The 21,932-nt window shown below is 41.1% G+C and overlaps 1 protein-coding gene across 8 annotated transcripts in view; it reads left to right on the top strand.

Moving 5' to 3' along the window:
- The first annotated feature begins 10,899 nt into the window (after nucleotides 1–10,899).
- The window catches only part of GRM5 (glutamate metabotropic receptor 5), a 246,884-nt gene continuing 235,851 nt past the window's right edge, over nucleotides 10,900–21,932 (top strand). Inside the window, exons 1-3 of one of the 8 annotated variants that reach the window (XM_019286772.3) lie at nucleotides 10,900–10,918; nucleotides 12,442–12,603; nucleotides 20,255–21,135. In XM_019286772.3, the coding sequence (XP_019142317.3) occupies nucleotides 20,457–21,135 (679 nt within the window). In that variant the 5' untranslated portion in view covers nucleotides 10,900–10,918; nucleotides 12,442–12,603; nucleotides 20,255–20,456. Of the gene's footprint in view, nucleotides 10,919–11,225; nucleotides 11,312–11,957; nucleotides 12,106–12,140; nucleotides 12,604–12,837; nucleotides 12,860–18,048; nucleotides 18,069–20,254; nucleotides 21,136–21,932 lie in introns of those variants that run through there. The other 7 variants (XM_019286771.3, XM_019286770.3, XM_019286774.3 and 4 more) reach the window with 7 other exon arrangements.

The following is a 21,932-nucleotide window of genomic DNA, read 5'->3' as shown; positions in this document are numbered from 1 at the left end:
CAGCAAACTGATGGGATTTCACTATATAGACATTTTTATAGTGCTACTTTGGGAAGATGAAATTTGCTGATTTAATTTGTGGATATTTTCAACCTGGTTATAAGCAAGAGTCTAATTCCAAAGTTTCACTCTCCATTGTGCAGCTGGTCTTTAGGCTTAGATGAAAGTTGGAGCAATCTCTGTACTCTGTCATTGATTGGTGTAGTGAGGTGGAATTCCCAGCTCCACAAAGGGAAGATGTGCTTCTCCCTCTTGGTGACTGTTATCTGCACCTGCCACATCTGGGGGTGTGAACGTATGAGGAGGAGTTTCTTTGAGGGTCCATTTGAATGTTTTGCATTTCTTACTTTCTCTGTAAATTGATTTTAACACAAACTGCCCCCCCCCCACCATGATCCCCCCCAAACTACCAAACCAAACCCAACCCAACCAAACCAAACCAAAAAACACACAAAAAGCCCTAAAATATTGGAATATTGACTTCCCAATCTCTCACTGACAAAAAACAGAGGATGATATGAAATTGATGAGAAAGCAAGCTCTAAAATATTTGTAGCTAACTACTTCTCATCTTGTTTTTCTACTTGAATCAAAATCCTGATTATTTTATCAGGTTCATGAAAAGGTCACACAGCAAGATGATAATGTGAAGAGCTTTCAAATGATACTAAACCCATAAAACTTAACTTACATGGACAGTTGTGATATTAAAACCCTGGAGGACTGCAGTTTACAGGTCTGCAACAGAGCAAAGTTCTGTGTTTCAGATGGCATGATTTTGAAGAGAATGTGGTTTGTTAAATTACATTTTGATATTGCATCTTGGTATGAGAAAAGTTATAGAAAAAAGTAATGAATCTATGTCACAAAAACCCAAAATGCGGTGTGATGAATACTGCTCTCACATCAATTGTTCTGATAGCTGGCCTAGATGCTAAATTGTAATAACAAGCCTTGAATATGGGTAAAGTGATTCTTGTCATCTTTCTAATGCTATTTTAAAAATCTATATTTGTTCCAGATGCAATCTTTGAATAACTCACTTCTGGCTACAGGAATAATTTATTTTCGGTCAACAAAAACAACATACTTGTTATATTTGGAAAAAAATTCTTCAATATGACCACAAAGAAAATATGGCAATGTACACTCTCAATATCTTCTTTTATGCAGCAAATTATTGCCAAGTTGATTGTACTCTCTGCAGTTGTTTTACCATCTTCCTCCACACTTAGCTCCTTTTCTTTATATTTTCTTTTTTGACTGAAATTATTAAGGGTACTTCTGAAGAATTAACAGGCTTCCTCTTGCTGCTGAAGGCATGTCAGTAGTGTCAATATCAAAGAGGCTACAAATACTTTGTGTATCTAGGGTATATGTCTTGTGAAGCTGGTTCCCTCATTGCATCAGCAAAGCTTTTGCATCCTTGGTTTCAAAGACGTTAAACTCCACGTAAGCAAAATCATGTTGTTTTATTTGTAAACAATAGGGTCAAGAAATCAGAAGTATTATCAATATTTATAAAAAGCTTAACAAACAGAAGCTCTTTACTGTTGAAATGTTAACATCAACTCAGAAGGGAATTGTCTATTCAAACATGGTCCTAACAAACTTGACCATATTATGACAGTTTTGTTTCTTTTCCTCCATAGGGGTTAATAGACCTGTGAACAAAGCAGTGTTTTGGGGCCAATTTACATATGAAATTCGACTGTGTGAGTGGGAGTTCTGGGTTGGTTCTTTTTTCTGTACAGCACAACATTTTATCTCTGCTTAAAACAATACCTCTTTGCCTTCCTTGCATTAACATGTGCATAGACATCACTGCAGTTTTGGCATTACATACAACCACCAGTCTTCTTCTCTGTCATGTACTCCAGACACCTGAGAGCTTCAGATGTTTCTCTTTCTTAGATCTGGACTATTATTTCAAGCTGTTTTCATTTATGCTATTTATTCAGTGGGTACTGGCTTAGGACCAAGCAAAAGCACATTCACCTCTATAAGAATAAATATTTTTCTATCTTTATGCAGGATTTGGATGTTATATGGCTTTAATGAGACCCATCTTCATCTCATCCCAGCTTCATATCAAGTAAACAGGGAATGGGAGATTTTCTCTACTTCTTTTCCAAATTTTTTAACATTTTTTGTTTTAGCAGGACATGACCACCTCTAAGAAAAGTGGGGAATGCAGGTAAGGCAAACACTTGGCCTACCCTAGAGCTGCACTAGAAACATGGAACAGTTGCAGCAGTTTTCTAATAAAGTGCAGTAGAGCTGTACTGGTGAAAAAAAAAAAAAAAAGAAAACGCACTGAATTTTTCCTACCAATACACAAGGAGCGTTTCATTTTTACCTTACTTATTCCTTATTCTTTTTTACTTCTTCTGCCTTCAGAGATCATCCAAGTGCTCATACATGAGACCTTCAGAGACACAATTCTAATAATTTTTTTCATTTATTTCTTTTATTTCACATCCTATTTAAGTCTGAAATGATGTCTCAGAACTTCTTGGTGTCGCAGTTGGATTTTCCACACGGCTTCTTAAGGTCAGAATTCACATTGGGAATCTCAGTGGGGCTGCACTGTGATAAGCATTTCTGTCAGCTCAATGCTGTGGGAGTAGCTGCATTAGAAATATGCACAATAGGGTAGGTTTGACAAATGAATAAGCTCAGTGTTCTTTAGCACACCATGTGTCTGAGCTGCTTTAATGCACAGGCTGATGTTTAAACACAGGAGAAGTGGAGAAGTGATCATTTAAACTTCATGTTTAGCTAGTGGCCCATGCTGGGGAAAAAACAGATGGTTGTTTCACTCAGTCTTCAAAAAGAAGTTTTTACCTGTCTTGACAATTTCTTAACCAGACAGTTCTTAAATACTGTTTTTCCTTTTTTATGAAAACCATGTCACGTTCATACTGCCTAAGAGTTTATAAGGCAGGTATCTGCTTCTCAATTAGTCTTTTTTCATAAATTGGCCAATCTTAAGGTACACTCACTTGAAGACTTCTTAGGGATGACACTAATTGTATCAGCCAAGCACCAGTTCCTATCATGAAGGAAGTATAGATGACCAGAGGTAGATTTCACATTACAGTAGCCTATGTCTGCTAAGGAAAGTTGTGTTATGTATCCATTCTCAATATCCAAGCTTTTCATGCTCACACGTTACTGTAAATGATTTGGATCCATCACCAATTAAATTATTCATCCAGCAGGCTACCATGGCACAGCTCTTGACCTTGAAAGAAGCAGCCAGAAGAGATATTGGGAGAAGCCCCAAGTAAAAATAGGATATGCCCATTCAACTGTGTTTTGTCTTAATAAAGCACCCTTATACATCTAGAGTCATAAAGCATCCAAAAAGAAAGCTGCATTTCTCTTAGTTGTATTTTCTTTTAGTGTGCATTGATAGTTGAAGGAAGAAAGTTTGACAGAGAAAAGTTTTTGGGTGGTTGTGTAGATAGATTTATCTAAGGGAAAAAGAGGTATATAAGAGAAGGGAACTGCATTTGGTATTTAATTATAGTTCAAAGTAATTTATCTACTAATTTTCTTCATCAGCCTCTTCCATTTCAGGAATGAAAAAAAACCCCAAAAAAATCCCCATTTCATAAATTCAAGAGCTTGCTCAGTGCCAGTAAAAAGTTGAGGTGCACCTGCTTCTTCAATGGGCCATACATAATTAATTAATTTGACAGAAACTAATTTGTGAACAGCAGCCACATTTCTGGGTCTCAAAAAAGTAGTCATCTTCAAAATACAAAGACTATTTTAGTCAAGTCAGTGTTCCTATGGTAACTTCAGTAATTGTTTACCTAGGAAAGCAATATTGGGGATTCATAGTTTAAAGACATACACCAAACTTAACACCTCTGATTTCTGCTTGCCTTAGTCCTTTCTTGCCGTGTTTTGGTGTCCTGTGGGAAGGTGAAGGACTGAAATAATTTTGTATCTATGCCTCCTGCCACTGTTACTAGTTCTGCTTCTGAGATTACATTTTGCACAAAAATAGCTACAACCAAGGAGACAGAGCTTGCTCCAAGTCACCTTCTGTGGCAGGTGAACTGCCAAGCAGGCACGTGCTGATCCAAGTCTGTGTTACTGCTGGAGCAAGGTTGTTCTGTGCTACGTATTTCCCAGTCCTTTGCCAACCTCCTTTGTTCATGGAGGGAACGGGGTTCATATCATAGTGCCAGCAGGAGGAATCAGCTGGCCAAGAATAGCTGGAAATATCAGTGTTTCAGCTGAAAGTAAGATAATTAGCATGGAGCATTGAGGTGACATTTTGCCACTTTCATCTGGAGGACAGAGTTTTGTTCAAGGGAAATTCATCACCTTTATCCTCTGGTTTGTTTTCATGCAGGGTAGTCCTGAGGGTGGCTCTTCAACCAAAGGGCAGTTCTCCACAATGGTCAACAATGAGCTGGAATGCATGAAATTCCACGTGGGAATCAAAGAGCTTGTGGGAGATGATGAAAGGGAGAGCAGAGGCAGGTCACTTTCTAGTGGGAGACTGCTTTCAACCAGGAAGACCGAACAGATGAGGCCTTCTATAGGCAGATAGGAGCAGGCACGCGTTCTTATGTGAGAACACCTGGCAATCCAGTGATGTAGCCATTGACTGCAAAAGGGAAAACTTAACTCCCATTTTTAAAAAAGGAAAATAAAAAGACCACGAGGACCACAGGTCAGACAGTCTCACCTCTGTGCCTGGTAAAATCATAGAGCAGATCCTCCTGCAAATTATGCTAAGCTACATGGAAACTGAGGAAGTGATTGGTGGCAGCCAACATGGCTTCACTGAGGGCAAATGCCTGATAAATTTGAAGGCTTCCTAACAACAGACTTATGGTGTTGGTGGATGAGGAAAGAGCAACTTTTGTCATCTGCCTGGACTTGTGCAAAGCGTTTGACACTGTCCTGCAGAACATCTTTGTCTCTAAGTTGGATAGAAGTGAATTTGACAGATATACCACTCAGGAGATAAGGATTTGGTTGGATAGTTACAAAGAGCTGCAGTCAACAGCTCAATATCCAATTGGAGACCAATGATAAGTGGCATTCCTCAAGGATAGGTGTTGGGACCAGTCCTGTTTAACATCTTGGCATCCAGCTCTGGGGCCTCCAACATAAACAGGACATGGACATGTTGGAGTGAGTCCAGAGGAGGGCCATGAAGATGATCAGAGGGCTGGAACTCCACTCCTGTAAAGACGGGCTGAGAGAATTGAGGCTGTTCAGCCTGGAGAAGAGAAGGCCCCAGGGAAACCTTCTAGCAACTTTCAGTACCTAAAAGATCTGACAAGTAAGGAGAGGGAGAGGGGGTTTGTGGAGGGATGTGTAGTGATAGGACAAGGGGGAATGGTTTTAAAGTGACAGAGGGAAGGTTTAGATTAGATATAAGAAATAAATTTTTGGCTGTGAGGGTGGTGAGACATTGGCACATGTTGCCCAGGGAAGCTGAGGATGCCCCATCCCTGCAAGTGTTCAAGGGCAGGCTGGATGGGGCTTTGTGCAGCCTGGTCTTGTGGAAGGTGTCCCTGCTCATGGCAGGGAGGATGGAGTGAGATGATTTTTAAGGTCCCTCCCAACCCATGCCAATCTAAGATTCTATGAATGAAATTAATTTGTAAGAATGTTTACCTCTGATATTATTCTTTCTCATGAGTGTAAGGTCTGGATCCTGGAATGAGCAGAGTTCTCAGGGAAGAATTTATTTCAGAGCCAGGAACTTTTCTGCCTTGTATTCACATGAATCAATAACGCTGACACAAATCTGATCCCATTTTATGTAGGTTTGGGGACTTCACAACATAATGTCCCCGCTGCCATTGCCTCCCCACTCTTCAGCTGAAGATGCCAATCTGGGGTTATCAGGCATGAGTTCAAAACATGAGTTCAAAACTGGTTGAGTTTCACCCATTCAGTACTCTACTCTCACTGCAGAGAGAAGATAGTGTATCATACGGCAGCATAATTGGAGGTTTCATTCTTTCAGCCTTCATTAGAAGCACTCCCCCACTCAGATTGGAACTCGCTGAGTAGAAATAGGAGCAGCAGCATCAGATTTTGAATGATGTGAGAATGCTAAACCAATTTCCTCAGCACAGATAAAAACATCTTTTTAGGTTGTGGAGTTTTCTGAGAACCTTAGTGGTACCGAATTTATTTTTGTTTGGTTTTGTTTTGGAGTTATGTGCATTTCACCCAAGTTTAATAGGGAGGCCTGACTATACCCTAAGCTCTCCTTTCAAGGTGCATGTGCCCGCTGCATTTAATTAAGATCCTCACACATCAGTTTTGAGTCTCTTGATGACTGAGCTAAAATTCTTTGGTGGAAAATAGTGATTGGAATAGCATAGGATACAGTAGGTGAATATAAAATGTGCACATACTTAAAAAAAATGGAAATAACAAAGGAAGCAAGAAGAAAACATGTAAATGTAATACATTTTTATTGATTTTATAAAGTCAAAAATGCTTATAACATTTCAAACAGCAGGAAATTGAACTTGAATAATAGGAATAATACCTTTAGTCATAAAGGTAAATATAAACCAAACTTCCTAGGTTAGAGTTACTGCCCCTGAATACTCCTACTCATGTGAACCAGAGTTGCAATTCTGCAAAAGTTCCACTTACCCCTTTTGGCAAGTATAGCTACTTTAGATATGAAATTAATTCTCTAGAAGGTGCAAAGAAGGAGTTACAGGGAGGACACATAGAACAATTTCCTAGGGTAAATACAACCATTTGGTGCTAGTTTTTACTCAGATGCCAAGAAAACTGCTTTTATTCTCTTAAAATAACTTCTTGTGGGTAAATCTGAGGACATCTGTGTGCTACAATCTCTTAGCCACATCCCATTACTCACATAAATCTCCATAGATAACTTCTCGTTCCCTTTTTACACACTTCATGCAATCATCCTTCTCAGAGCTCTGTATTCTGTTTTCCTCTCTCATGTCCTGTTTTCCACTGATGAGAATAAGGGTCAGGCCAAACACAATCCTACAGGCACCTCCAATTTTCGATTCTAAATCTATATCTAAGGTAAGAATCCTTACCCAGGGCCTGAATAACACTGAAGGAGCTCCAGAGCTAGGTTCAGTTTGGAGTTTCTGATTTTTACCAGCTTCTAAGAGCTGGGTTGCTTCCTTGCACAGAACTAGAACAGTGTTCAAAGTATTGGGTATTTCACTGTCTCCTTTATACCAACGCACAACCAGGAGTGAAAAATTAGTCAGATTCCTTGAAAGCACACTGGTACTACATGGATATTCCTCTGAGGAATAAATTCACTTTGGAATTGGTGAAGAGAAGTGGACACATCTTAATATCTCCTTCTTTGTCATCCTAAACAAAATGTTTAAGATAAATCACATGAACTGCACCCTACAAAATACAATACTCCTGTGTTCACTCTGTAGTGGTTTAAGCCCAGCTGGAAATTAAGCACCACTCAGATGCTCGCTCAAACCCCCTCTTCCCCACCCCCAACCTAGTGGAATGGGGAGTAGAGTCAACATAAAACTTGTAGGTAGAGACAAGAACAGTTTAATAATCAAAAATAAAATAAAAATACAGTAATGATCATAAATGTTGATAATAATGATAATGATGTGGGAAAACTCAAGTGATGAACAATGCCATTGCTCACCATCTGCTGACGGATGCCAGACCCCACTTCCCGACCCCAGATTTGCTCCCCTTCTGGGTAACTCCCCCCAGTTTATATACTGGGCATGGCAGTTCTATGGTGTGGAATATCCCTTTGGTCAGTTCATGTCACCTGTCCCAACTGTGCTCTCTCCCAATTTCTTTTGTGTACCTCATCACCGGCAGAGAAAGAGACAAGAAAAAAAATCCTTGAGTTAGGATAAACTTGACTTAGCAAAACCCCAAAATTTCTTATTCTGAATCCAAGACACAGCACTGTAACTGCCACTGAGAAGAACTTAACCCTATGGTAGCTGAAACGAAGACAACTCTTAAGAGAATATGAAGTTTATATATAAATCTCTACAAAAGAGACATATAAAGTCAGGCCCTTGCATTCCTCAAGGCTGGAAGAACAACACAAACTAAGGATAAGGATTCTAAAAGTATTATTATACCCTAGCAGGCTGCTGTTTTCTTTTAATATGTGTTGTATAGCATACTTTGCACCTTTTTTCTCCTTCTACATAAAAGACTTGCCTTTAGGATACCTGTTAGGAAGGCGAGAGTAATTTTCTTGATTTTAATTATGTCATGAACTTTAAGCAGGTTGGATTATTCACACCTGGCTCCATCTTCTCCACCTTATCCAAAAGGGAACAAATACTGTTGTGTATATATATATATATATATATATATATATATTCATATATATATATATGAATACAAACACATCATATCCATTTTTTTTCCTTTTCTTTTTTTTTTTTTTTGTTTGTTTGTTTTTTTTTTGTTTTAGAGATGATTTCCTAAGAAAGAAGGCACTTAGCTTATCTTGGTCAATACAACATCACCTTCTTGTCCACACTTTTTCTCTGATTGTGCTGCCTGTGTCCCACAGGGTTTATTAATTCTGGAATTGAAGAGAATCCAAATTAGTATTCCTTTAGTCTCCTTATTTTCTATCTTAAAATGTTAGCATGGTTAGGATGCTCTTCAGAGACACTGATTATACTGGAGACTTACTCACACTCTTTTTACCCCTGCAATTTTTTGTGTGCATGAGCTCCTCAGAGTGCAGAGATACAGCAAATCTGCAGCCTTGTGCTAGTATTTATAGGTGCTACTGCCACAGAAGAAATGAATGTGACCAATACTGGGCTTGTAAAATTTAGTTATTATATGTCCTTATTCAGGTACCAGTTTATTTAACTTTTGCTGATGCTGTTGCAAACAGGAAGAGGAAGCTTTCATTTTGTTAACTTTAAAAATAGTATCAAAATAGGAGGGAAAATTTTTTGGTTGAGGAAAGTGAAACTACCATCAGTAGAGAAGACAGAGGCTAATTTTATGGGTTCTCTAAAATGGTTGTGAATGATGGAAAGGGAGGAGGGGAGAAAGGGGAGAAAGAGAGCAAGGGAGAAGAGCCTTTTATATATATCTGTATTTATTGGGACCCCATTTAAAGGGTCAACGAGAGGCATTAGGAATGTATATGCCATGGCCACTCCCATCCATTCTGTTTGCCTCCTTTAATCTTTGATCCAGCTGCTCCAAACATCTGGCACAGTGAACTCTGACTCTGGGCTCTGATTCACAGGGAGTCCTTGGGGATGTGTGTGTAGGAGCTGCTTTGCATCCCCTGTGGTTGCTCCTACACAGCTCTGTGTGTCCTGCTTGTGTGGGGATCCTCTCCCTCTCCTGCTGTGGGTCACCCAGCTCCCTGCCAGCCAGCTGGCTGTGTCTGTTGCCAGTGGGAGGTGGCTGCTTTCTGACTCCCTCATCACACGCCCAGTCCCAGGGGAAGGCAGGCAACTGCTGTGACAGCTCAGCAAAGCAACGGCACCTCCCCTCTGCCTCGATTCATCCAGCATTGATTCCTTCCAGACCCCTGTGCACAGTAATAACACTTTGCTTGTGGTGTCACCATTCCTTTCTACGGACAGCACCCTCCACTCCTTCTGTCTATTTGTGCTTTTTCTACAAATATATGTTCCCTCTCTTCTCTGTCTCTAGGCTCCTGACCGTCTAGACATTTCACACCACATGGTTCATGAGGAAGACAACATCTGAGAGAAGCATGGGCATAGGGAGGAAGAGGAAAGATGCTCCTTACCTGTCAGCCCCCCAGGGCACTGACAGGAATGGTAACTAGGGGTGTCCCCTGTCATGTAATAACCTACCTTCATCCCTTCAAGCACCAGCACAGAAGCTCTTGGAACTGTGTAGAGGAAACCAAGAGTTAGAGCCACACGCACTCTCAGTGCCCTCTGCTTAAGACCTGGCCTTTTCCAGGGCTTCCATGACTGAAGGAGCCAGGAGAGCCGGGTAAGGGCATGAAGCAGGTGCCAGCTGATGGGCTCCCAGCCAGGCCTTGGCTGGGACTGAAGGACGATGCAAAGGAAAAAGAAGCCATACTCCACACCTGATAAGGACATGTGGGATATATATCCTTCACAATCTGGGGTGAAAGAAGCAGTCAAGCTGGTAATCTGGTTTAAGAGAGACAGCAATAAAAGGATAACAGGGAATTAGAAGCACAGATGGAGTCATAGTAAGACTTTTCCTCTTCCTCTATGCCCTAACAACTTTACCAAAGTTAACTCAGAGGGACAGGGGTGTGAGGAGGACATGGTGCAGGTTGGATATGGCAATGCAGTCACACTGGGGAAGCCACACCATGTAGTGGCTGGGATTTGGGTCATTCAGTAGCTGCTTTAAAAAAAATAAAAAGAGATAATATTTTAAGCAGCAACCTAAAGAGGGGAGAACCAGCAGGGAGTGTCAAGCTGTGGAGCAGTGGCAGAGAAAGGCTGTTAATTCTTGAAAATGGATGCACGAGCTAATCCTTCTCTGCAAATACAGCCTGGTAAATGGTCAGACCCAGCAGCCTTTTAAATGCCAGATCAGCTCTTACTTAAATGGCATTTTGCTTTATTATTTATTTATTTATTTTACTTTGTTTTTAAATTTATTTGCTAAGAATAGCTTTGAATAAAGGAATGAATTCTGTCTGGCACTGTGTTGTGATGGTTGCTTGGTGTTCATTGTTGTTGCAGTAGGAGAACAGGGATGTGTTAAGTTTGTCAGGGCTCAGACTACCTCGGACCTTTCCCACCCACCCACGCTAGCCACAACCCCCTCCCCGCGCTCAGAGCCGTCGCGCCCGGCCCTGTGCCCACCCCGGGGGAGGAATGGAACGATGCGGTGCCGTGCGGGATGGCTGGGTGTGAATGGAAGCAGGAGCTGGGTGTGTGGGGCTGAGCAGCGAGACGGGAGAGAGAGGGAGGGGGAGAATTTGGGAAAATGCAGGGATACCGGAGGAGAAGGTAAAGCTTCGGCTGGCTTCCAAAGGGAAGGGTTAACCGAGGAAAGGTAGATGTGCTGTGCGGGCAGCAGGTAGTTAGCAGGCAAGAGTGTTGCTGTGGGGTTTGTGGGAGGGCGGGGAAGAGGATGGGCTCGGAGGGTACCGAGCTTGTGGGCAGAATGTAGGCAAATAAAAAGCCTGTTCATAGGTCTGCAGATACGGTCCAGGGATGCTGGCTTAGGAGGCAGGGGGCTGGCAGGGAACTGCAGAGCCTCTGGGTGCAGAGAGCCCGGGATGCCGGAGGGGAGAGTGCCCGGCAGGAAAGGATGGCTGCAGGTAACACCTGCCGTGGGGAGGAGCGGGGGGCAGCTCACGGGGGACAGAAGCCGGGGCACAACCCGCCTGTGGGGCTGGCAACTCGGTTTGCCCTTGGCAGGGGCATCTGTCCTCATCTCGCCGTGCCCAGTGTGGTCACCCTGCAGGCAAGGGAAGGGGCGAAGGCTGGAGAGGGCAACCTGTCCTTCCAGTGGCAAACAGTCCCTCCTTTCTGCTTGATATTTCTGCGTGTGTGTGTGTTTGTGTGCAGAGGGCTGGTCGGTGCTCTTGCATCCCCCTCTCTCCCCTTGCCAGAGAGCAGCAGGCAGAGCCCAGGCTGGCATGCTGCTTGGTTTCCTGGAGGGATGTATGCCACTTGGTGGCACTAAAAAATTGCGTTGAAGCCCGGTACTCGCCCATAAGAAAAGCCCCCTCGTCCCCCAGCCCGGTGCAGCAGCGGAGCGCCCGGGTCCCGGGCACCGCGACCCTGGCGGACAGCAAAGTTCGGGGGTCAGTTCACAAAAGGTCGCCGGGACCGCAGGGGTAAACTCTCCCCCTCGACTCCGTTTTAAACAGCTTTTTTTTTTTTTTTTTTTTTTTTTTTTCCTTTGGATGATGCTGTTCTGAACCGATTGCCGCTTTCTTACTTGCCGGAGTGTAGTGCGAGAGAGAGGTGTCGGTTTGTAGGGGGACTTTACACCCTTCAGAGCATCTGGAGAGATTTCCTCACAGGGCAGAACGCAGGCTTAGCTCACTATAAACATAGAGAGGTTGCTACTGTGCATATGTGAGGAAGGGCGGAGGTGTTTAAGCAGGTGAGTCAGGCTGCAGCAAGTATTTAGGAAGACCAGGGCTGTGGTAGCAGAGAGCAAAGACCCATCTGTTGTTTCATCGTTTGTTTGTTTATTCCTCCTCCTCATGCCTTCCCCCTCCCTTAAATCCAGGGACCGTTCACGCCTCTTGCAAATGAGATTTGGGCGATGCTGAGAGAACAGCGTGTTGCATGGCGTGTGTGTATGTGCATGCATTCGCGGGGGTAGGATACGCGGTCCTCAGCATTTGCCTGTGATCAGAAGAAAATAGGTTGTGCCTATAGCTGAAGGAGTGACAATGCTAGCCGAGTGGGGCTCACCTGCTGGTGATCTTTGCAGAGGCATTTGAGGATTATTCAGCTCCAGAAGGTCTGTGTAAGGAGTGCTATCTCTGCCGTCGCTGAAAATAGGAGGTGCCTACCCCTACCTGTCTTAATTATTGCCACCAAAAGGACCATTTTGCCACCACTGTGGGAAGAAGCACTTGCTGCCACTGACAAGGTAACGCTGTGGGTTGGGAGAAGGTATTTATGTGCCCCGGATTGTGGACAGAAAAGCTGTGGATAGAGGAGGGACTCTTCTCCCCCTCTCCTTCCCTTCTTCTTGCTTTTGGTCAGTACCCTGGTTGATGGAGGACTAGTACAACTCCTGGGGGACCATCAAGCCAACCGTTGGGGTACCTCTCTAGGGACTGCAGGGGCATGACGGGGTCAGGATGCTGGAGGGCAGCTGGCACTGATCCCTCCGCGGGAGCATGGTATGTGTGGGGCTGCAGGGGCTGGGGGTACTGTCATACCTGGGCTTGGTGATGTGTGTGGTATAGTTCCTCTGCTCACAACTGGGGATTTGTCTTGCTAGGAGGGTATAATGGAAACGGGAATGTATTTGTTTTCCAGAGAGAGCCAGGCTTAGCTCAGCCATAGACTTTTCTGTGTGACCTTGGGACAAATCACTTGGCTCTGCTCAGCGAGTCCCGTCTGTTCCTTATTTAATTATCAAAGCTAATCTCTACACGTGAAAAAATGATTCACTATGGACTGAGTGGGACAGCAATACCACCAGCCAAGCAGGGAGACAGAGACCTAAGCACCAGCGTGCATGCACACATGCACGTCTGTATGCACAGCCACTCAGTCGTGGCAGCGCAGGTAGCTGTGCTGGGAATTAACCTTGTCCAGTAGTTTAAGACCCAGGTCTATGCATTTATTTGTAAAAATGCGATCCTGCCTGCCAAATGTGACCACCACGGCAATTTTTACCATCGGTTGATTTCTAGGTTGTTTTATTTTTATCTTCCCCTTGCACAGACCTGCCTGGCGGCAAACGCCAGCGGCGGGCGGTGCTCAGCACCAGGGACAGCGTCCGCTCCTCGCCGCCCGCTCCTCGCTGCTCGCTCCTCGCTGCCCGCTGCCCGCTCCCCTCCGCTGCCCGCTGCCCGCAGGCAGCGCTGGCCCGCACCCTGGGGCTCCGCCACCCCGACAGCCCTACTCACATTCCGTCTCATCCCTGAGAAGCAATTTCCGGTGGTGGGAAGGGGGTGACTGGGTGTAGGGAGAGCCAGGACGTTTCTTTCTCTTAGTCTTGAAGACAAAGTAGGGGATCACGTCAAAAGGGACAGAAGATCATCTTGAAAATACACCACTCTAAATCCTGAAAGGGAAAGATGTATCGAGGAGTTAACTGTCAGGCTCTTTAAACTCCCTATGCCTTGTTTTTTTTAATTACCGCATTCCTAAACATTTCTATTGCATGCTAGTATTTTGCAAATTCTCAAATACTTTGACTACATGTTAATATTTATGTTACACAATCACAGCGTTGATCATTATTTCAAATGTTCAGAGAGTATTTTTGGGGTCCCTATGTAGATTTTCCGTCATTTTATTTTCAAACATGACGTTTCTGGCATAGTGGTACTACTGGCATCCCACCATAACTACTCTTGTTGCGACTTGCTGGAAAATGTTTTCTGAAACTGCTGTTGCCTTTTCTCGATCACCTCCTCCATCCCATACAGTTTTATCAATTAATAAAATGTCTAGGATTACAGATGAAAACACACCTCAGCTATTAGTTCCTGCTTCATATGGTATAACTGGGTTTTGGTAACAGCAGCAATACGTAGTATATTTGCCAAATTACGGCAATCATTGCAAGTTTCCCTCGGAAGTTAAACACCTACATACTAAAGCCAAAATTGTTTCATCAACCTGAAAGAGTGTGTGGACATAACATGGGGAAGAACTTCCAGGGATTGCTAAGTGTCTTGTTGATAATTAAAGCATTCTCTGTTTATTAGCTATGAAGAAATATGATCAACACTTCAGTCTATTACTTCCAGTGGATGTTCTGACTAAATGGTGAAAATTCTCCCTTGCTGCTTAGCTTTTAACTATTTCTAAGTGGAATTATAGAAAACTGCTTTGTAGTCTCTCCTTTTGTACAAGGCTGGTGTTTTTTTGTCAAAGAGCTTGATCCAATGTCCACTGGAATTTGCAGACCTGATAATGTAATGAACAATGTTTGCTTGATGTTGGGTTTTTGGTTTCTTTTGGTTATTTTGGGGACAGAAAAAATAAACCATAGTAGAAATCTCAGAACAGGGTGGTCATATTTCATGATTTTCAAATAAAGACCGTTTGAGTGCATCAGGTTTTGTGTGACCAAAGTGAATTGCCTCTGAGGAATGTGTAGGGGGGACCTCTTCCTGCAAAATGAGCCTCCCCAGAACATTGGAAGAGAGATTGTCAGAATAGCTTGAATGCAATGCTTGGAGTTTGCAATGCCATAGCAGAAGTCAGCAAAGCTTAGCATACTGAGTGTACTTTCTCCTAACATTGGTCCAAATCAAGATGAGCTGAGACATCTCTCTCCTTATGTAACTGTTTCTCTAAGGCTGTTCCATATTTTGCTACGGTAAGATCTTCACTGAGAGATAAGTGACATGACTGACTGAACCAGTAATTCAGTTGCTGCTCACAATGTTTTTTTCTTCTTTGATGATAATACATAGGTTAATTCCTTGGGATATACTGATTTGATCCATATAGACATATATTATCTCATTTCTGATGGATTTAAATTAAATGCAGTATGTATTGTAAATGAATGCCTGGAAAGCATTTAATCAGCAGGTATATGGCTTTAAGTTATACAAACATAACACATAAGTAAATTTTGTCACTACAAATGAATGGATTTTAAGGACGTTAGTTTTTGTGACTTTTCTGATCCTGAAAATCCTTTAAGGAGAACCTTAAACTTTAGATAAGTTTTTACAGATATTTGACCAATAGTATTCTTCTGAGAAGCACAGAACATATTCCTAAGTGTTTTCCTGGATTGGGCCATGAGTTCTCACTCTATCACAGCACTGTTCTTTGATAAGTAAACTGGCATTTTACTTTTATTATTTAAATCTGCCTGAAGATTCAGGTACTATGAACTACACAAAAGTGTAACAAAGAAGAAACCGGAAGGGAAGCGCTGCTGCTTCTCTCTTTTAATTTTTTTTTCCCATGATACCGAAAGAAATAAATAAAAGAATTTCCCTTAGCCGAGTTGGTCTTTTGCCTATTAGAAACCATCGAGCCAAGTAGGTTCAGATTGCAAAGCACAGGTGCTTCTCTGCGGGGTCACTAGTGGGCGCTGCTATAATAATGTAAGCCCCAGTGGAAAGGAGGTCACCCTACAGCTTTAACCACAGCTACACCTGCGGGAGCAGAAACCCCTAGCAACAGTCAGACACATCCCATGTAGCAACTCTCAGCCACAAATATAGTGGAAAATCAGCTCTTTCTGAACCACTGCTCATAGTCTTATTTTTGATCAAGTTTTTCAATTAATGCCCTTAGATACTAGCGTGTTTTTTGTTTCTTTTGGTCTCTACAGACTGCAAGTACAGGTGGACATGCATTTGAGATTTGTATAATTTTGAAAGATTTATATATTTTAATAATGAAAGATTTGTGTGGTGCTTCATGGAATTTTACAGATGCTCATTTTCTACTCCGTTAAACCTCAACATGAAGTAGCTGGAACTCTGCCCTAAGGGAACAGCTGAGAGTTTCTCCAGACAGAGTCTGGCATGAAGTTTATGTTGCCAGGGAGAACAGAGGTCACAGGTACATGTTGAGTGCTTCATCAGATCTGTGTCTTCAGTCACAGTAGTATGGGTACTACTACCATTCATGGGTAGTACGTAAACTTTTGTCTAGGGCAGACTGAGCAAAGAACAGAGAGGCAGTGTTATTTTTCTGCCCTACTTCTTCTGCAATTGCTCCAAGTCTGAAGTTAGTGCACCAGAAGACTGAGACCAAAGTGTTCTCTGCTGTTAAAGAGTGTGACTTCAGGATAAGTTTATAGTTGGATCCGTAACTGAAATAAGCAACAAACCATTACACACCAGTGATTAAGTACCTGATTCCATTTTGCTTATGTTTCAGTAAATTTGGGATAAGTCCATTGTTGCTGAAAAAAAATTGAACAGTGTGAAAAATAAATTTGACCCTAAGTGCTGTGCATGTTTCAATGAAAATTAATTAAAGCAGATGAATTATTAATTGGGAAACTATTCCCATTACTTTGTGCACACACTCAGGAGTTCACTGTCTTTGAAACTGCCAATACCTCTGTTCTCAATCTGAAGGCTATAGCATGTCAAATTCCCTTTAGGATTATATCTAACAAATTAAACAAGAGTTATATTTAAGCTTATGAAATTTTACTTAATTTTGTTTTAATACTCATCCTGCTTGTAATAATATGCTTCCTGTAGTAAGAGAGAATTGTAATCAAAATGTGGAGGCATTTGTATGTGATTCTTTTGGGAGAGAAGCACAGTGAAATTGTATATTTGAATAGTTCCCTTGGCCATCTTCTCTTCAGGAAGACATTCTCCAGGAAATATAATTAGTATGCTTAGTCTATTAGCTCTCTGCTCAGCCATTTTGCCTAAAATGGGATTTGTTACCTGATTAGTCACAGGGTATCTTCTCATGGCATGGCCAGCTGTGCCCATCAGAAGGATGACAGGCAATAAACACAAATTGAAATACAGGAAATTCTGTTTAAACATACATGAAAAGAATCATTTTTACTGTGACTGTGGTCAAAAAGGTTGCCCAGAAAAGTTGTGGAGTCTCCGTTCTCAGAGATATTAAGAACCTGACTGGACATGAAGCTAAGAAATCTGTTTTAATTGAACTTACAGTTAGCAGAATGAATGGACCAGACAACTTCCTGTTTCCACCTCAACCATTCTGTTCTTAAGCTTATGAGTACAAGAGTAAGACCAGAGAACCAGATCTCTATTACACAATACAAATATGTTGAAATATTAGTCAATATAAATTTCTAGTTTTTTCATTATGTCATGAAAGGACACAGAAAACATTGACTTCAGGTGCTCTGGATGTGCAATACTAAACCCAATACTATAAAACAGAAGCAGTGCTCTCAGTGTAATTAGGAACTTTTCAAAGTCCCAAGTAAATAGACTTTAGCTTCAACACAGTGAAAAAAGTTCATTAATTGTGAAGGAACTGCAGTCTGCACCTGGCACCATCTTTTCCCTTGGATGCCATGGAGTGGAAAGATTTTATTGCTTTCAGAAATAGGAATCCCCCAGCTATGACATATCCTAGTATTGTGGAACCAGTAGTATAAAGGAGACCTTCAGCTTTGCTTCATTCTTTACTCTGTAATTTTACAGTGATAGACACAACTATAAACAAAGAAGAGCAAACAGCTGCTCTTTGGAGGGAAGAAGATAAAAATGGCCTTCCTGCCCTCTCTTTCTCATATATCCTGTATGGAAATTGTTTAATCCACAGACACAAGACCAAAAAATTTGGTGAATGTGCATTGAAGAATTAAAATGATGGATTGGATTATTCTTTTATACCACGAGCTCACCCCAAACTCCTGAAGTCTCTCTATTTATACATCTGCAGATTCACAGGAAGGTAGGCTATATAAAGGCATCTAATTGTATATGCAGTTGCAGTCTGAGGCAGAGCTGGCACTTGTCTAGATATACTTGTGTTCTGGACATGTAGCCTTAATTTGAGTTCAGAAAAATAAGTATGCACGGTGTCAAATAACAGAGTACTGTTTCTGTTCAAATGTTAGTAAGTTAATAAATAGATTTTTTTTTTTTGGGGGGGGGGGGTCATAATACATTCAATTAATTAAAGGTATAGGAATTTAACAGCTGGGATCTTGTACAAAGATATCCCCTGTCATTCATCCTTTTGACTGTTTGCAAATTATATGGTACCAACTTCAGAGTGATGGAACAAATAATTGCAAGACATAAGCAATAGTGATAGTCTGTAATTAGAGACTAATTAACCTGAACTGAACAGCTGTTATTCCTTAGTGGCACAGGGCTGTAGTATTGATAAGCCAACTCTTCACAGACTTAAAAAACACAAACCTTCTTGAAGTGTTTTACAGTACAGGTCTGAACCTTATTTTATTATTAGCACTTTATATTACTAAAATTAATATTACATGAACTTATTAATATTGCAATTAACATTTAAATATTATATATAATGTTTCCTCTTTTTAAGGATTTACTTTTTATTTGGGAATACTCACTCAAATTCATTCACTTACTCCTCTGTGTAAATAATTTATAATTTATACATCTAGGTAAAACAATAATTGAGAAAGTCTAACATCAAGCAGAAGAAAGTTTTTAGATTTGTGTGTCAATCTTCAGAATCGGGAAGATTTTCACTGTGGCACTATACTGAATGACCTAGCTGTGAGGAGTAAATTCAAGATTAAAATCCTGTGAGATTTTCAACTCAAAGAAACAGAGGTAGATTTTCTATGGCAATAGTTTCTTTCACTTTACAATATCTAGGTGCTGGTAGAGTCATTGTTAATGGATTAGAAGTGATTGGTGGTGTCTGAAATGTATGGAATTTTTAATTGTTTTTATTGCATCAAAAGTTTTATGTCAATAAAACTGAGATCATGTTCTGCCCCAGAATTTTGCAGTTGTTTTGTCAATAATGAAATCAGGCATATGGTTCACTAAGTAACTCATCATCTTAGATCTAAAAGTGCACTTACCTTTCTGTACTATCAATATATTCACTGGCAAGTGAGGAGAGTAGATGGTACTTTAATGTGCTCAGGGATCAAGACCTGGCAAACTACTGTTTAAGCACTATATTTAAAACTGCAAGAATTCTCCTGAAAATCCACTGCCAGGTGCAGAACACTTTCAAGTACATTTTCTAGTTCCACAAGTTAACCACAGCCCAAGATATGAAATCTTTGCTGATTTATTTCTATTTATCCTTCAGCAACAGTAAAGATGAGTGCAGATTGCATTGCAGTCTATAGGTAAACGTAGCTGATCAAATATTTTAGGCATTGTGCATCTGTACAGTCTTTGTGTTGACTTCTTGATACCAGTGAAGTTTGTAGGTTTGTCTACAATATAAGGTTTTTTCAAATTGCTTTTGGATGATTTTTGAAGTAAGAATATAAAAAGGTCTAAATAATTTCACTGCTTTGCTGTTTTAGAATTACTGTTCCTTCGCTTCAAACAAATATAGATATTAATAACAAAATCGGTTTTCTTAATGTTGTTTAAAAGCTAATTTGTTTCATGTTATACCTTGCAAAGTAAAAATAGATTTATACATTCTGCATTCCTTAGAATAACAGCTCTGTGTGTTAGCAGCAGTTTCCTAGTGCTGGAATGGATAATAGAGTGCAGCCCAGGGTACATTAGTGTGGCATATGTATTAGAGATATAGAAAGTGTCTAAAATTAAAGGGAATTGTTTTCGAAGACACATATTAGAAATGGCAACACCTTTCTTCTGTATAATTAAATACTAGCCTGTCTTTTGTGCATTTGAAAACATTTTCCCAAAGAATTTTTAAACATGATTGTCAAAAAGAAAGAAGTTGATTTATACTAGCAGAAGCACAAGCCTAAGATTATGAAACGCTTAACTGAGATAAAGTTTTCCAGCTTGAAAATGATGAAAGCAAGCGTACACTGTAGACAATGTATTACAGCTATTGAGAACTGTAGAAGTAGGTGCAATTTTATAAAATATTATAAAGCTGACTTTGTAAATAATTTTAAAGCTCTTTCTCTTATTTATTAATTTTTGAAGGGTATGAGGATTATGACCACATGTGCAGCTCTGCATAGCTGTCCACTTGGAGCTGATGGTGACTCCTTAGAGAACACATGCCAACTCCTGGTTAACCAGCAGTACAGTGCTTCTTCTATCCAGAAGATTTGATAACTGCTTTTCACCAGCTCTCCAACTTTTTCCATCATGTTTTCTCTACCAGCCTAAACCATTTCCTAAAATGGTCCTTCTGCTGTTCCTTGCAATCCTGCTGTTGAAGGAGGATGTCTGTGGGAACTTTGGGCTTTTGGTTTCAGCACAGGCGAATGAGAGAAGGGTGGTTGCACACATGCCTGGTGATATTATCATTGGAGCTCTATTCTCTGTCCATCATCAACCAACTGTCGACAAAGTTCATGAGAGGAAATGTGGAGAGGTAAGAGAGCAGTATGGTATCCAGAGAGTGGAGGCAATGCTACATACCCTTGACAGAATTAATTTGGACCCCACACTGTTGCCAAATATAACGTTAGGATGTGAAATAAGGGACTCCTGCTGGCATTCTGCTGTGGCTCTGGAGCAGAGCATTGAGTTTATAAGGGACTCTCTTATTTCTTCAGAAGAAGAGGAAGGGATGGTGCGATGTGTGGATGGATCATCATCATCTTTCCGCTCCAAGAAACCCATTGTTGGTGTTATTGGGCCTGGCTCCAGCTCCGTTGCTATCCAGGTCCAGAACTTGTTGCAGCTTTTCAATATACCTCAGATTGCTTATTCTGCCACAAGCATGGACCTAAGCGACAAAACTCTGTTCAAGTATTTTATGAGAGTGGTGCCATCTGACGCACAGCAAGCGAAGGCGATGGTGGACATTGTCAAACGCTATAACTGGACCTATGTTTCTGCTGTACACACTGAAGGTAAGAGGTTGTTTTTTACCATATAAAAATGCCTTTGAAATACTCTGATGTGGTCTAATTGATGGATGATGATAGTTTGATGTTGTTGGGTTTTTGCCAGTCAGCTGTCAACAGTATAGACTTTTACTTTACTGAATAATAACTTTGCATTCTCTGTGGGTCTGAAGTATCACCGTGTTGTCAATGGCTGAAAACAGACTTTGAAACACAGGATGGTGTGTGCTCTAGGGCCACTCATTGGTAAAAGTGCTTGATCTGGAGTCTCCTAAATGACCTTAATTTAATTTAGTTGACATTTATTTATTTTTCTTTATCTACTAATCAGTGTATTTACGTAGAACAATAATTATGACTATTTTAGAATCAATGGGAATTGAGAAAGCATCCAGTCCTCATACAGCAGATGAGAGATAAATCATCATTTGAAACTGTAGCTGAGTCAGAATGTGTTCCTGCTTAATATCTGAGCCACAGAGGCATAGGTACTAGAAAACATGCAGTTCTGGCTAATATTTGAATGCAAATTGTCCCAGCTCCTCGAGATCAGAAATCTTTCCATCCTCTTTATAGTACTCCATGGAATATTGCACCACTTCTTGCTCTGCCTCTGGCCATTGGTTTTGGGAGAGAGCAAGGGAAGTTTCCTTGACTCTTCCTCACACATTTATGCTCCATCAGGTGTCCAGAAAATCAGAACTGTGTGCTAAATGGCTTTCCTCTTTTTATTTATTTGACATAGAGCTTAAGCCTTTCACCCAATGTTCAGAAGGGTATATGATTAAAGGGAAATGCTATGG

Source organism: Corvus cornix, chromosome 1 (genome assembly GCF_000738735.6).
Source record: "Corvus cornix cornix isolate S_Up_H32 chromosome 1, ASM73873v5, whole genome shotgun sequence".
Classification (NCBI taxonomy): Eukaryota; Metazoa; Chordata; class Aves; order Passeriformes; family Corvidae; genus Corvus; species Corvus cornix.
The sequence above is the reverse complement of the archived record's forward strand: the minus strand, read 5'-3'. Positions and strand labels throughout refer to the sequence as shown.